At 28.5% G+C, this 17775-nt stretch overlaps 1 protein-coding gene across 3 annotated transcripts; it reads left to right on the top strand.

The window, feature by feature from the left end:
* The first annotated feature begins 7548 nt into the window (after window positions 1-7548).
* Window positions 7549-12494, top strand: LOC120089956 (transcription factor bHLH123). 3 transcript variants are annotated; one of them, XM_039047409.1, is made up of 7 exons: window positions 7549-7952; window positions 8045-8696; window positions 8832-8957; window positions 9102-9167; window positions 10670-10729; window positions 10850-10909; window positions 11892-12494. In XM_039047409.1, exons 1-7 carry the CDS (start codon window positions 7768-7770, stop codon window positions 12039-12041), a joined length of 1299 nt encoding a protein of 432 aa, XP_038903337.1. In that variant the 5' UTR covers window positions 7549-7767; the 3' UTR covers window positions 12042-12494. The 3 variants fall into 3 exon arrangements, with proteins under 3 accessions (XP_038903337.1, XP_038903336.1, XP_038903335.1); XM_039047408.1 differs by having other exon boundaries at window positions 7550-7952; window positions 8048-8696; window positions 10670-10735; XM_039047407.1 differs by having other exon boundaries at window positions 7550-7952; window positions 10670-10735.
* Window positions 12495-17775: the final 5281 nt, after the last annotated feature.

The raw sequence follows: 17775 nt of genomic DNA, 5'->3' as shown, positions 1-17775 counted from the left end.
ACTTGCTCAAATAATTAAGTTAAGAGCACAATTTCCTAGCTATACAATTAATGTTGGTAAATTTATATCTCAAGCTTTTGATAATTATTGTGTGTTAAATTGAATAAGTGTTAAATATCCTATAGCTCGTGTTCATATACAAAATGATTTAGCAGAATCATTTATAAAATATTTGCAATTAATTGCAAGACCATTACTTATGAGTGTTAAGTTTCCTTCATCTTTATAGGGACATGCTATTTTGCATGCAACATTACTTGTACATATTTGAAGTAACCCAAACTGAAGGGAACCGCAAGCGGAAGTAAGATCGTACCAAATTCCATTTTTTCTTGATTATAAATTTTACAGTAAAACAAAGAAAACAAGATATGCATTTATATGTAAATTATAGCATGCTAACAAAAGGTTTTAGAAACCTTACCTTTGAAGACTTTTCTTCAAGATTTTCTCAAATAGCACACGAATGACTTGAAGACTTTCTTCGAAAATACTTTGAACAAGAACGAACACGACCACAGAGACTTCCTCGGTATTCTCAAGTAGAGAACCCAGAAGTGGTGGGCTCTGGTTATTTTGGATTGAAGGAAACTTAGGTGGAGAGGAGAAAGGAGATTTGCAAATTTTTCAGCAACAATTTCAAACACAGAACTCTTCTATCTTTTTTCTCACTGTCAATCTCGATAATCAGATTCCTGGGAAGAAGAAGACTCTCTCCTGCCTTTCAAAGAACCAAATACTACAACCACCCACTTACATGGGTGTTATAACTCCTTCCCTCATTTTTATTTAAAATAAAATAAAAATGATATTTAATATATATAAATATAAATATAAATATGATAAACTAACTTATCAATATATATATATATATTATATATATTATATATATTAAATTATATTGTTTATATCACATATAACCTATAGATTCTTTTATCTCTAATAAGATATTTAATATAAATCACATTTATATTAAATTTAATAACTATGAATCCAATTCATAGAATAATATTTGAATCATATTCAAATATTTATTTCCTCTCACTAAACTATAATGTATCAAATACATTATAATAATTATATCACATACAATTAAAACAACTTAATTATATCATATATAATTAACTTCATCTACTAATTTGAACAATTCAAATTAATCCAAAAATTATTCTCAATTAATTCTATTGAGCTATCAAGGGGACCTCATGGTCCTGTAGCTTGAAGTTCCAACGGTACATGAATAATTAATTAAACTCTTTAATTAAATTATTCACCATCCGTTAACTATTATGCTCCACTAAAGATCGACAACTGTACTCTTCGCACTACAGGTATATTTCTGTGTCCATTGGATATAACCAACCAACGGTACGATGACCCTTCACAAATTGCTCATAAGTACAGCTAGGCCAAAACTACCATTTTGCCCCTGTAGTTACATCTAACTCCTTAAGTACCACTGATCCCTCTAATGAACAATAGATCATAGTCCAACTATTGGGAATGGTGTCTTAAATATTCTTGTAACCTCGTAGTTTGTAAACTCTGTATAAACATATTGTTGTTAATAAAATAAGTGTTATTTTATAAGCATATACTCAATCCAATAAATTAAGATTCAAGGTTATTTCATGTAATTTAAACAAGTATGTAAAGACATACAAGTGGATCTTGTTTAAATGATAACCTAAATAGTCTGTAGTAGATGGATAAGGATGGTACCTTATCCTGATGACACTACAGATACGACCCGCTTTGTAGGTGTTACAATTATTGTAAAGTACTACAAATGATTCGATCTTGATCATTCATGTGGAGACATGCGAGCGGAGGTATCTTATACAAAGAGTTTATAGAAGATCGGACCACAAAATTATTAGTCTCTTTATATAATGTCGTTAATAATAAAGACTTACATTTCACTAGGATGACCATAGGTGACATGACCTAAATCCTGTGTGAGGTGTGAACTCCTGCTCATGAAGGCGGTCCTTTGATTTGTATGGGTGAAAGTGGCTAGATTGCCAACTCAACAAGCCTACCATTTTGGGGATTCGTCTAACTAGGGAGCTGGGAACTCAGCTACACAAGACGGAATTCACTCATTCTTCGATACAAGGGCAAGTAGATAAATTGCTCCCTTGAGGTATGATTCTGGGTCTTGAACATAGTGGCCACACCCTCTAGTGGTCCGAGAGGACTTGGTCATAGTGGGACTATGACTTATTGTTCATTAGAGGAATCAGTGGTACTTAAGGAGTTAGATATAACTACAGGAGCAAAATGATTTTTTGGCCTAGCTGTACTTACGAGCAATTTGTGAAGGGTCATCACATTGTTGATTGGTTATATCCAATGTACACATAAATTTATCTGTAGTACAAAGAGTGCAGTTGTCGGTCTTTAGTGAAGTGATTATCAATTAACGGATGTTGGATAATTTAATTAAAGAATTTAATTATTTATCCGAGTACCGTTGGAGCTTCAATCCACAGGTCCATAAAGTTCCCACTGTAGCTCAACAGGGATTTAATCTTTGAATTTATTTGAAGTGTTCAAATTAATTGAGAGAATTAATTATATTTGATATAATTAATTATAATGTATTTGATACATTATGAGAGTGAATATGAATCAAATATCAATTATATGAATGAGATTCATATAATTAAATATAAATATGATCTATATTGAGAGGATTAAAATATTTGGATATGATCCAAATATCATTTATATGGATGAAATTCATATAAATGGATTTAATATAAATGTGATTTATATTAAATGTCATGTATAGTTAAGAGAGAAAAAAATCTATAGTTTGTGTTGTATTAGAAAACTATAGGCTATATCTTATATTTGATATAACATATAGTGTAAATATAATAAAGTAGTTGTTATATATTTTATTAATTTATTTGAAATTAATAAAAAAAAGAAGAAGTTATAACTCTCTCCCCACAGTCTCTCAAAGAATAAATAACAAGTGATAAAAAGAAGTTGAGAGATCATCTTCTTCATACGGTTCACAATTACGGAGAAAAGTTCTCTATGGAAAACTTCCTCCAATCCTCTTCTTCTACTTCCCTCTACCAAGAATTCAAGCAAAGCCCACAACTCCTGCTTGAATCCTTTAATCCCAAAAGAGAATACAGAGGGTTCTCGACTGGTAGTGTCTGTGCATGAAGAAGAAGGAGATCCACGAAGAAGGAGTTTTGTTTGTGATTGTTCGAGGGATTCGTGAAGAAAAGTTCTTCAAAGGTGATATCTCTTGACTTTGTTTCTTGTTCAAAAGCATGTGGTAATTTAGTGTTAAAGGCATATATCTCTTGTATGTTACTGTAAATTTTATACTCAATAATTAATGAAATTTGGATGATCCGCTTCCACTCAAGGACCTCCTCAGATCGAAATTTTCTTCACCAACTATGACTAAACCTTTCTCGGGCCAGGAGAGGGTGTGGTGCCATATTGTTCAAGACCTGAAATCAGCCCTTAAGGGAGCATTTTATCTACTTACCCTGACCTTGGGGAATGAGTGAATTTCTTCTTATGTAGCTATATTCCCAGCTCCCCAATAAGATGAATCCCCAAAATGGTAGGCTTGTTGAGTCGGCAATCTGACCACTCTCACCCATACAAATCAAAGGACCACCCTCATAGACAGGAATTCACAACTCACTCAGGATTCAAGTCATGTTACCCATGTTCATCTTGGTGAAATGTAAGTCTCAATTATGAATGACGTTATATAATGAGACTAAATATTTCGTGGTCCGGTCTTATACAAACTCCTTTGTATAGAATATCCCCGTTGACATGTCTATACATGAATAATTAGGATTAGATTATTTGTAGCACTTTACAACAATTGCAACACCTACAAAGCGGACCATACTCGTAATGTCACCATGATAAGGTACCCAGCCTTATTCATCTACTACAGACCATTTAGATTATCACTTAAACATGATCCACCCGTATGTCTTTACATATATGTTTAAGTTACAAGAATAACCTTGGATGTTTGTTTATTAGTTTTTGGTTAATGCAACTAAAATATCACATATTTTATTAAATAGACAATGAGTTTGAATAAAATATCAAATATTTTATTAAATACAGAATGAATTTGTTAAAAAATGATGAGTTTGTTCAATAATGTTTACAAACTATAGGACCATACGAGATTTAGGACATCAATCCCAACAGCATTAAGCCCGTAGCTTCTTATCATAAGTACTCGCCATTACAATTAGTTTATGGTCATGAACCAAATATTTCTCATCTGAGAATTTTTTAGTATGCAGTATATTTTCCAATTGCTCCACTACAATGCACTAAGATGGATCCTCAAAGGAGGTTAGAAATATATGTTGGATATGATTCTCCATCAATTATTAAATATATTGAACCCCTGACGGGTGATGTATTTACTGCATGATTTGCTGATTGTCATTTTAATGAGACAAATTTTCCAACATTAAGGAGATGAATTAAGAAATTGGAAAAAAATTACATGAAATGCATCTATTGTCTCATTTAGATCCTTGTGCAAATCAATGTGAACTTGAAGTTCAGAAAATAATTCATTTGCAAAATATAGCAAATCAATTACCAGATGTTTTTATAGATGCAAAGAAAGTAACTAAGTCACATATATCAACTATAAATGTTCCATAAAAAATTGATATTTCGACACAACAAGTTATATTAATGAGTCTCAAACATGCCAGAAGCATGGTAGACTAGTGTGTTCCAAAGATAAAAATTCTCGAAAACGAAAAATAATTAATAGTGAAAAAAAACTTTGTTGAGGATCTAAATACTCATGAAAAAATCCTCGATGTGACTAGTGAGGAAAGTGAAATACCTAAAGATAATAATAAGATTTTAATAAACTATATCATGACAGGAAAAAGATGGAATCAAACTAATATAATTATTGACAAGGCTCTTGATATTATATCTGAAAATGAGGACCCTGATCCAAAATCTGTTGAAGAATGTTGACATAAAAAAGATTGGCTTAAATGGAAAGAAGCAATCGAGGTAGAATTAAACTCACTTTCAAAACGGTAGATTTTTGAACCAGTAGTAGGAACATTAGAAAATGTCAAACCTATGGGATACAAATGAGTGTTTATGAGAAAAAGAAATGAAAATAATGATGTCACAAGATACAAAGCAAGACTAATTGCACAAAGTTTTTCACAAAGACCTGGTATTGATTATGAGGAGACATATTCTCCAATGATGGATGCAATTATACTAAGATATTTAATTGACTTATGTGTATGAAAGTCTAGATATACATCTTATGGATGTAGTCACAACATATTTATATGGATCTTTTGATAATGAATCTATATGAGAATCCCATAAGGATTTAAGGTACCTGAAACATATACATCAAATTCTCGAGAATGGTATTCAACAAAGTTACAGAGATCACTATATGGATTGAAACAATTAGGACAGATGTGGTACAATCGCCTGAGTAGATATTTATTAAAAGAAGGATATTAAAATAATCCAATATGTCCATGTGTTTTTATAAAGAAATCACAATCAGGATTTGCTATTATAATTGTATATGTTGATGATTTGAATATAATTAGAACTCTTGAAGAGCTTTCAAAAGCAATAAAATATCTTAAGAAAGAATTTGAGATGAAAGATTTTGAAAAAATAATTTTTTTCTCGTTTTGTAATTGAGCATTTAGCAGATGGAATATTTATTCATCAGTCAACTTATACAGGAATTTTTTTTAAAAGATTTTATATGGACAAAGCACATCCATTAAATATTCCAATGGAAATCCGTTCATTGGATATAAAGAAAGATATATTTCGACCTCGAGAAGATAATGAAGAATTTCTTGGTTCTGAAGTACCATATCTTAGTGCAATTGGTGCACTTATGTATCTTGCTAATAATACAAGACCAGATATTGCATTTTTAGTAAATTTGTTAGCTAGATATAGTTCTTTTCCTACAAAAAGACATTGGAACGGAATTAAGCATATACTCCATTATCTCTGAGGAATAATCGATATAGGTTTGTTTATTCAAATAAATCAAAATTTGATATAGTTGATGATGTAGATTATGGATATTTATCTGATCCACACAAAGCTAGATCTCAAATAGGCTATCTGTTTACATGTGGAGGAACTTCTATATCATGGCCATCAGTGAAACAGACCATAACGACCATGTCTTCAAATCATGTTGAAATTCTTACAATTCACGAGGCCAGTCAAGAATGTGTATGGCTAAGGTCAATGACTCAGTACATTCGTGAAACGTGTGACTTATCTTCTAATAAAAATCTTCCAACAATATTATATGAAGACAACACAACTTGCATAGCCCAAATCAAAAGAGGATATATTAAAAGAGATAGAATAAAGAGTATTTCACCGAAGCTTTTCTACATTCATGATTTTGAAGAAAATAGTGACATCATTGTACAACAATTTTGTTCGAAGGATAACATAACAGACTTATTTACAAAGGCATTACCAACCGCAACTTTTGAAAAATTGGTACACAATATTGGAATGCTGCGACTCGGAGATCTTAAGTGATGTTTTCGTGAGGGGGAGTAAATATATTCTTTTAGAAGTATGTATTATATTAAATATGTACTCTTTTTCTTTCACTAAGGTTTTTACTCCATTAGGTTTTTCCTAGTAAGATTTTAACAAGGCATATTTCATATATATATGAGCATCTAAGGGGGAGTATTATAAATGATGTCCAATGCTTAATGTGCTAAAAGCCATGTATAATTTTTCATGTTATCCATATGCCTTGTAATAATTCATGTTTGGTGTCCATGTAAGTTCATATTTTACTTGTCACTTTGCCTATAAATATTGACATTTGATAGATCTTAAAATTATGCATATTGGTGAGAATGAAAAGAAAATTTCATATATTTTTTATTTTCATAAAATTATAATTTTAGTTATTTTTAATTTAGTTATTTATAAGTTTAGTTATATTTTATATTTTATTATTATTATTATATTTTATTAATTAATTAATTATTATATATATATATATATTATATTTTTTCCATATTCATTGTGTTCTACTATGCTCCTCAATTTCACAACAATTACCAAATTCTTTTTCCAAAACCTTTTACTTGATGTTAAATTTTAATACAATCCGATAACACAGTCAATTAAAAGGAAAAAGTCCATATGACAGGCCGAGTTTAAAAGTAAGACTAAGTTGAATATAATTATAATATATTTAAACCTAAAAAAAAAAAAACAAAGTATTGAAAAGAAAAAGAGAAGAAAATTCAAAGTGTCATAATAAAGGAATTTAAGAAATTGAATTCCAAAATGACCTTTCCTCATGAGTCTAATCAAACTCTCCCTGAAAAATGTCAACCACATTTCTTTTCGTTTTTTTCCCAACTCAACATAAAAATAAAAATAAAAACAAAACAGTTTCTTTCTTTCTTTCTTTTTTTTTTTTTTCTTTTAAACTTTAATTTGCATATAAATAGCGATATGCCGCGAAGCGCTTTCAAATCGTTTATTGTAAATGAAAACCCCACAGTTTACACAGAAAGACACCGAAAAAACCAAAACCCCGAAAGCCCAAAAAGAGCAGAGAAACAGGAGAGAATTAATCGAAGCTGAGAGTTTGATTGATTAAACAGATATATAATCAACAAACTAAAACTGGTTTTCAGAAAGATTATTAATTAATTAATTAATTAATTAATTATAGTTGTAGCCATGGCGGAGGAGTTTCAGAGCAGTGGAAACTGGTGGGAAGCTTCTAGAAACCGCTACGAAGCCGGAATATCTCCTTCTTCCTCCTCCATCACCACCTTCGTCGACCACTCCGACTCCGCCGCCACCGCCTCCGATCCCAATTTGCACATCATGGGTTTAGGCCTCGATTGGAATCAACCCCTCTTGTAAGTTCCCTCTTTTTTTTTTTTTTTTTTTTTTCTAATTTTTCTTTTACGCCGGCACAGGGGAATCATTTTTGTTTTTGTTTCTGGAACAGTAGAGGTGGCGGAGAGAAGGCGGAGGGAAGTTTCCGGTCGATGCTGCAGCCGGAAAATATGAATTTAAATATGCAAGAAACAGGGCATCAGCAGCAGCAGCAGCAACAACAACAACAACAGCAACAGATTCAATGGATGAGATCGGAAAAGCTATATTCAGGGGAGTCTCCGGCGACAGAATTCAAGGCAATAAACAGAGGACTTCCATTAGATCATCATCAAACTCAACCTCAGTTCAGTAGCCCTTCTCACTACAGCTCCGGTGACAGCACCGTCACCAGTTTTCCGATCGACACCGCCACCAATTTGTACGGAAATTCCGCAACATTATTACAAGGCTTATTAGCCAGCGGTAGCGAGCAGCAGCAACAACAAGTCTCAGTGGCCGTGGGTATGAATTTCCCTTACAATTCCCATTTCGGAATGAACTCCGGCGAGTTAATGACGGGAGGAGCGTCTTGGTCGCCGTCTAAACTGCCTCAGTTTTTAAGAAACTCACCGCCGAAAGGAGCGGCGGCGGGAACTCCACATAGTCAGTTACAATTTTCGAACAACACGGCGTTCTGGAACGCGTCGGATATGAAAGACGTAAGGCCCAGTTATTTTCCGCCGTCGTATAATACCGCCGCAGCTTTCGCCGAGAAACCAAAGGTATAAAATAATAATAAAAAAGGGTAATGATTAGGGTTTTGGATTAGGATGATTGAAAATCTTTATTCTATATATATATATTTTTTTTTGGGAAAAAGGGTATTTATTTATATTGTTGATTTAAATGAGTAACAGAATATATCAGAGGTTGGTGATTCGGTAACAACAGTGGTAAAAAAAAGTGGAAATGATCAAAATCAGCAATCCGCCGCTGCGAAAAGGCCTCGAAATGAAACTCCTTCGCCATTGCCAGCTTTTAAGGTTTTTTTTTTTTTGTTGTATAAAATTAATAAATATTATTTGGAATATTGGAAATTGGAAGAGAGTAAATAAATTTAAGGGGAAAATAAAATAAAAATGTTGTATATAAATGTTGTATATGTGTGTTTTGGTTGGAATTTGCAGGTGAGGAAAGAGAAGATGGGGGACAGAATCACTGCGCTCCAACAACTCGTTTCACCTTTCGGAAAGGTATTTCATTTTCTATTTTCTATTTTTCTCTCCACTTCTTCCTTCTTCTTTTTTTCCCCTTTTTTCTTTTCAACTTTTTTCTATTTTGTATGAATTTTTTCTTTTTCATTTTTCTGTTTTGTATTAATCTTTCAAAATTTGTCATCACAAGTTTAGTAACTGTTTTTTTCTTTTTAAAATATGTAAGCTTAATGGTTTTCTTACCTTAATATATGTTTTTTTTTTCAAAAACTAACTCATTTTTTAAATTTGTAATCATTTCATTTTCTAATTTTAATTATTAAAAATTAAGTTTATTTTCGTATTTTATTAATGATTTTCATTTTCTTAGGTAAAAAGATTGAATTTTTAGTCTCTTTTTTTTTAAAAAAATTAAATATTTTTTTAAAATTAAAAAATTGGTTTTAATTTTCAAAAACTAAATTGTTACCAAATAAGGTTTTAGGTATTATTATTATTTTTCACCAATATTATAAAAAACTAAAGCTAAAAAACTAAAAAAAAAAAAACTTAATTTTGTTCTTAAAATTTGACCATCATTCAAATGAGAGATATTTTTCAGTAGGAGAAAAATGAGAAAATTAAATTATAGTATGTAATTCAGAATAAAACTATCACAAATTTTATTAAAAAAATAAAAATAAAATTGATACCAGACGGGGAGTCGAATATAGTTTTTTAAAATACATTAAATTTAGAAACAAGCATAGAATAATAATGATAATGATGATTAAGATGAGTATTTAATAAATATTGCATGAAACATATTTCTAAAAATTCCAAAAAACTGTAGGTAAAGAAGATGACATGAAAAATTGAAATTGAATTGGATTTAGGGCATATTTTAATGACTTTTTAAGCATTTAAAAACACTTTTAATTTGTACTTAAAATCACTTTATTCAATCCAAATATTGTTCTTCAATAATTAACCTAAACTTAGCGTTTGAGTAAGCTTTACCTGAACATGTGGCTTTGCTTACAATTCTAAATGAATTTAAATTTATCTAGAATTATATAAAAGAAGATTAATTGATAAGAGATGAACCATGATAATATGCAGCACAAGCTTCAAGAATTAAGACAAAATATTTGAAAATGGTAGAATAATTTAAGCTCCATTTAGTAACCATTTAGTTTTTAGTTTTTTTGTTTTAAAAAATTAAGTTTATTTCATCCATATTTCTTATAATAATTTACCTCTTTCTTAAGTATAATGATTGAATTCTTAACTAAATTATAAAAACAAAAACAAAATTTTTAGAGCTACTTCTTTTTAGTTCTCAAAATTTGACTTGATTTTTTAAATCATTGGTAAAAAGTAAATAATAAATGAAGAAATTTAAGGGTAAAAATGATGTCTATAAACTTAATTTTAAAAAACAAAATAGTCACCAATTTAATTGTTAAAATAATATTTGAATCTGTTTATTATTATTATTATATATGAAAGAAATATAAGGATTTATAATTATATATTGAATGTTTGTGATTTTGTGTCAGACTGATACAGCATCAGTGCTGTCAGAAGCAATTGAATATATAAAGTTTCTCCATGAACAAGTCAGTGTAAGTGCTTATTGTATATCAATTTTATTATAATTGTTAATTATTACCCTTCAAACTAAATTCTAAATATTAATTTAAGTGGATATTTCTTTTTAATTGTTTTTGAAATTTTAGGTTTTGAGCACTCCATATTTGAAGAGTGGAGCTGCAGTACAGCCACAACATCAGCAGCAGGTAAAGTATTATTCTCCTTTCAAGATTCTACCTTTCTTTAATTCATCTCTAAATATTATTAATTATCTTCTCCAATAATTAAATATGGTTTTTTTGAAGTATTATATCATATATTTTAGGTTTAATTATAATTTTGCTGCAACATTTTATGCTTGTCTGTTTTGGTTATTAGGTTCTTATGATTACCATTTTGTTCTTCGAAAAGGGCTTTGTTTTTTTTTTTTTTTTTTTAAAAGAATATAATCTTTGAAAATTAACTCGTTGATAGATAATTTTTTTTATACTTGTAATACTATAATTTTTAGAATTTTTTATTTTGTTTTTTTTTTAATATTCTTTTTCAATGTAGAAAAGAGAAAAGTAACTTAGAATTCGTTGGATAAGATTTTATTTCACTTTTATTTTAATTCTAATCAAACTAAGAGAAAAGTAGCTTTTTCTTACCTTTTATAAAATCTAGTAATGGTTTCAAAATTATATATATTTAAAAAAAGATTGATAGAAAAGCTATATTTTTAAGCATAGAGAACACCTAAAAAAAAAAAGTTCGAGCCACTTTATTTTTTGGTTTTTCATTTTGTAAAATCAAACTTATAAAAAGTACTTAGTTTTTTTATTCTTTACAAATTCTTTTAAAAGCCTTAGTTACATATTAAAATAGTAATTAAAAAAAGAACAAGTTTTCCATAATTTCAAAACCAAATGAACACAATTATAAAATCCAAAAGAGAACCCCATTGAAAAATTAGTAATATCTTTTCTTGAAAAAAAAAACTTTTGAAACAGAATTCTTCCAAGTGAAAGCACCTCTTCTACTAGAATGACTTCTAAAAGAAACAATAATACTTTCAAGTATTCTAAAGAATTTTAAAAAAATAATATTAATAAGAATCTTAAAAAAAAATACTTCAAATTATCTCACCAAATACTAAAAAATAATGAAAAGCTATAATTATTTATTATTAATTATTTTTAAAAGCAGAGGTGTGAGAAATCAAAGGAAGGAGAAGGGGGAAAGCAAGATCTAAGAAGCAGAGGGCTTTGTTTAGTTCCAGTTTCAAGTACATTCCCAGTCACTCACGAAACCACAGTTGATTTTTGGACTCCAACCTTCGGTGGAACCTTCAGATAAAAATTATATATATTACATATATAATTCCCCCATTATTCATAAATATATGGTTTAATATCTTATAGTTATAATATAATATATAGTTTTTATATATATACACATTATGTGAAACTAGTACATATCTTATCAAAACCCTAGAAAAAATAATTAGGGGATGATAAGATCAGTGGTGGAATAAAAAACCCCACATTTACTGTACTAGTTTTAGTTTTGAAGAAATGCAAAAAGGAAAAGGCCACTTTGCCCCTCCCAAGGAAACTTCATGCACCTCTAGTGCCATTATTTTGGACCATTTTTTTCCCTTTTTTTTTTTTTGTACTCAATTCAAAATATCATAATTTAGAATAAAAAAGTGGGTTAGGAATGAGGAAAGATGTACAAATAATCCTATTTTAATTTTTTTAAAAATACTCTTTTATGTATCTCATTAAATTTGACACATTTATTATTTAATTAGGGTTTACATTTGAATATCTCTTATTTGCAATAGAGCTGTCAGTGGCTTTAAGGTTTGTAAGAAAGAGAATTGACAATTAATTATTATTTATTTAAAAAATGGAAAAAAATAAAAGGGGGAAGGAATATTTGAGATTTCATTGAGAACTAGGAGAGAGAGAGGAGGTGGGGATTGGCAAATTGATTTGACATCTCACTTTTTATTATTTATTATTATTTATTTATTTGGAATATGTTAGTGGAAGTCAGAAGATGGCCCACAATTTCCTCCATTTTCCTTTCAACTCATTTTATCATTATCATTATATTTCCTTTTTAACAAAAAATTTAAATGTTTTACCAAAAAATAATAAAAATTATATATATACATGTCGATGAAGATGCTCTTTGATTTTATATGCTCTTTTTGCTTTTAATCCAACGGTGAGAATGAGTGGCTTCCATTTCAAGATAATCAATTTCTGATCGTTGGATTGAGGGAGTGATCAGACGGTGTAAAATGATTTGGGTCGCCATAGGAAAAAGTTTTTTTTAAAAAAGAGAATATATATCATTTTTATTCTTCTCATTCCCATTGGTTGATCAACAAAGCTGAAAATTACAATAAAAGAATATTAGAATAACAGTTTAGGGAATGGCCATGTGTCTACCAATAAATTAAAGGACTTCGTGCATATTTGATAAAATAAGTTTAAAAAATTCGAACCAAACCCATACTTATTACTTTTGCAAAAATATCAAAACATAAACTCAATTCACGTGATATACATGATATCCTTGATATACTTAATACACTATTGATATATACTTGATACACTATTAGTATATGTCTGATACATTTGATACACTTTATATACTGTTGATACATGGTTGAAAATGACTAGTTATTAAAGTGTGTTAAAAAATCATAAAAATAATTTTATTGAAAAATACTTTTTTCTCCAGTTCTTCCAAACACGGTTGAATTGTCAAATTGAGTATATTAAACTGAGTGTTAGTGAGCGTTAGGTTGAATTTCCCTAGCCAATTGAACATTTGTACATAAAAATGAAAGAAACAACATCATTTAAAAAGGAAAAAACTACAAAAAGGATAAAAAAAATGTAGCAAAAGCTCATATTGCTACAAACAAAAGATGCAAAAGGTATATAAATCAATGAAAAATACACAATTAATATACTTTAAATGTGGTATATTAGTTGACCAATATACCAAAAAATGTGGATTTGTTAACAAGGCAAAATTGGAATATGAAATAAATGAAAATTTAAATTTGAGAATTTTATCATATCTACAATTTTTCATATGCCGAAGGCACATCTTTAATTATACATTTTGAATTTGCCACCTATGACAAATTCTCTAAATTAAAATTACAACTATTTATCAATTAAAGTTCAAGTTTGGGCCTAACCCTAATTGCAATTAACGAAGGACCATTTGAAACAAATTGTAAAAAGGGTTTAAGTTTTGAATTTTTATAATAATCCGTGGTTGTTTACAAGTTTAAAGTCAAAACGAGTATATTATGCTAACCTAATATAAAATTTGTAATAAAAAAACATTACTATACAATATTTTGACATACGTAGAATTACTAATTGATATATAATAGATGTGTTTGGTGTCATAGATGATAATTTGATAAATATTGAATCAATAAATAACTAATTTTGAATAGATATATGTCAATTGTTGGGAAGGTAATTTGGAAAATGTTATGTCAACAAATCACTAATTAATCGTAAATGTCAAGGAAACAAAATGTAAATATTATAAAATAATAATAAAATTTTGTTTCTGAATTCAGTGTTAATAAATTGATTATTTACGGTGGTTAATAATCTTTTTTTTTCCTCAATTTCATTATTTAATTTTTGACTTTTTTATTTGAAATATACGTTTTGAATTATTAAAGTAGTAATCATTGAGTATCGTAATAACAAAAAGAATTAGAACTTCGACTATTCAAGTAATCATGGCAATAAATTCTACTATTTGCAATAATTTCGGTAAAGAAAACTACTTTTAAGATACTAATTAAAGAAAATCTATTGACTATTATTCAAGTACGATTAGGTGTAATAATACCTTTTCTTTTTCTTTTTCTTTTTTGAGATATGTAGTATTATAATTTTTTTGTAGGAATCTAATAATACCAAATAAGTACAGAAATTAGTCATCAAGTTTTCACATTGTATAATTGTTGATGTTAAATCATTTCTCCTAATTGTAGAGTAAAATACATATAAGAAATAGATCAACGGAAAGGAGAGGAATTATAGACCAAAGAAAAGTTCAATTTGAAAATAAACACAAACTCAAGTAAGAGCAGAGCTTAAAAACTAGCTTTATCGATTGGACCAACTCTTGAACGAATAACTCAAAAGCTGAGTTGGGCCAGGGTTTCGAGAAACCCTAGATCAATAATCTCTCATATAAATAAATAATTATGATTCCAATAGAGAAATTTCTTCCTCATTCTCTTGTAATTTGCTACACTCTTTTCTCCATCTCTTATTTAGACATTGAAGTACGTGTAGAAAACACGATACTAGTGTACAATTTCTTCTATTTTTGTATCTCATCTTATCTTTACGTTACAAAATTCACTTATGAACCACATGCAAATGGGGTGTGTGAATTCTCTTTGATGCATCACCTAATATTTATATTTAATAATGTATTTTCATTTTTTAAAACAAATATTTCAATTATTTTTTCTGAATTAAACGTTTAGATCTGTTTCCTTTTCTTTTAATTCATTAACGTTCTTTTTCTTTTTTTAAAAATAAAAATTTTCACATAGGAAAGAGTATGTTTAATCCCTAAAGTTTAACTTTCCTATTATTATTATAATAGTGAAGATGACCAGGCTAACTGTGATAATTTAAATAAAAAATAAAAAATAATAGAAAAAGTTTAAAGATAAAATTACAAAAAAATACATGTTAAACCTTTGTTTTGGACCTTTTAGTCTTAAACTGGTTTATAACTTTGTCCTCAAGGGGTCATTTGTTTTCTGAAAAAAAAAAAGTAGGTAACCAGAATCTTAGATATCCGAAATTATATATATTAGAAATTATAGATGTCCGACATCTTTAGATCACTATGTTTATTTTGTAGAAATATTTTTACAAATATCTGGGAATATTTTGATAACTGTGTTTGTTTCGTATAATTTTTACTCGGTAATATCTTAAATTTTCGTAAAGTTCCAAGAATGTACTTACAACTATTTTTACTTTATAATTAATTTGATATAATTTGAATTTATATAACATATTTGTTTTTATCAGTTTGAATTTATTTTAAAATTAACATAATTTATATTATTTTTATATGTTATTTTTCTCCACAAAATAATATATCACAATTTAAGATTCTTTATAAAATAAATATTAATTTAAATTTAAATTTGAATATATTGCCAAAAAATAATAAGAATTATGATATAACTAAAAATATATGATATACATAGTTGACAATATTTATTTTAATTATACAATGCAAATGAAGATTAATATTATATGTAAAATAAAATAAAATAGAAGGACAAGAAAGTAAAATGGGATGCTCTCAACTCGGGAATCTAGAAACTCTTCAGATGCCCTCCATCCGAGCATCGTAGGATACTCGAAAATCTTCAGATGTCAGAGTATCTCACAATACCGCAAGCACAAACATGATAATCTAGATGTTCAATCTATGAAAATCTCAGATGCACGCGAAACAAACGGCTCCTTAAGGAATTTAATTTATATTAGATAATAGAAAACCTGTGTAGAAAATTAGAGAACTATAGAGTGATATATAGTTACTTGATATTTTCTTTATTATTGAAGATGAAGAAAATAATTATTTATTAAAAAAAAGCTACATTCAGTCCCAAACAATAATACTATCCTGTCCACTCTAACCACGCAGGTTGAAAATATATTTTGCTTCATAAATTTAGCAAAATTTCCCCTCTTTTTGAACGTAGGCTCAGGAGATTATTTGGAGGTAAAAATGTAATAAGAATTACTGAAAATCTAAAGAGTGTTGAAATGAGTGAGGAACGAAAGGTGGAACAAAAATAGAATTGTGAAACGTAAAAAATGTGAAAAAGAGGATTGGATTGAAAACTATAGAACAAAATGAATTCGATATTACAACTGAAATATGAAATGGTTAATCCAAATATGAGTTTGGAATTACATTACATCATAGGACCTTTAAATGAACTAAAAGGTTCTATTATCCCAAAACCATACCTACATAAAATATTATATTCCCTTTAATATAATGAATTTTCTAAAGTGGACAAGACTTTATATAACTGTCCTTGTTTGGTACTCTTTTTATGAAATATAATGGTGCGTATGTGCTCCACATCATGCTTACGTGGTAATTAATTTGTTCATTCCTATGATTTCAAGAAATAATTAATTATCCGTAATTAAGATATCAATTATCACTTAAAGATCGATGATTTAATTTTCAATGTTGGTTGGAAAAAATTAATTTAGAATTCATCAAATTGCAAAACATATTACAGCTGCATATCATAAATAACTTGAAAGCTGTAAATAGCTACTCAACCTTGTTTTTTACTTTTCTTTGTTTGCTTATCAAAATAGGAAGAGATCTTATAAGTTGATGGCCTTTTGCTTCTATTAGGGTTTCTTGACAATATAAATAACTTTACATTTATGTAACCAAAAATGAGAAGCAAGGAAAAAAGGGAAAAAAAGACATAATGATACTATGTAACTTTAAAATATCTAAGGATAAATCTTTTTTCTTTTTTATTTAGTTATTTTATTATTATTATTATTATTATTTATCTTGAACGTCTTGTTGTTTACAGGAAAATTAAACTGAAGCTTTTCATTTTTTCATTTTTATTTTTTTGTGTCAACTTTCGCTTTTTCTTAAGAGTATCTTTACCTTTAGAATTTAACCCAAAGATGTTCATATATAGTTTATCCAAAATGGACTAAAACTGTCACATCTCACTTTTCATTTATAAATTCCACCTTATAATTTAGTTGTATTGTAAAGTGTTTAGAGAATATTTAACTTGAGTAGTTAGGTCTGTGTAGGGACAAATTCGGAAGTCGATCGAAGGTTTATTATGAACTTGTTTGGATTGACTTTTTAAGTGTTTCATGTGTTTTTAAACATTTAGAAAATTAATTGAAATAAATTCTAGACGGATTTGATTATTTTAAATAATGAGATTACGAACTTCACTAACTACATAAATGTTAAGAAGCTAAGTCAAATACTTGTA

This window comes from Benincasa hispida, chromosome 11 (assembly GCF_009727055.1).
Source record: "Benincasa hispida cultivar B227 chromosome 11, ASM972705v1, whole genome shotgun sequence".
NCBI classification, from domain to species: Eukaryota; Viridiplantae; Streptophyta; class Magnoliopsida; order Cucurbitales; family Cucurbitaceae; genus Benincasa; species Benincasa hispida.
Note: the sequence above shows the minus strand (reverse complement) of the source record. Positions and strands in the feature narration are given on the sequence as shown.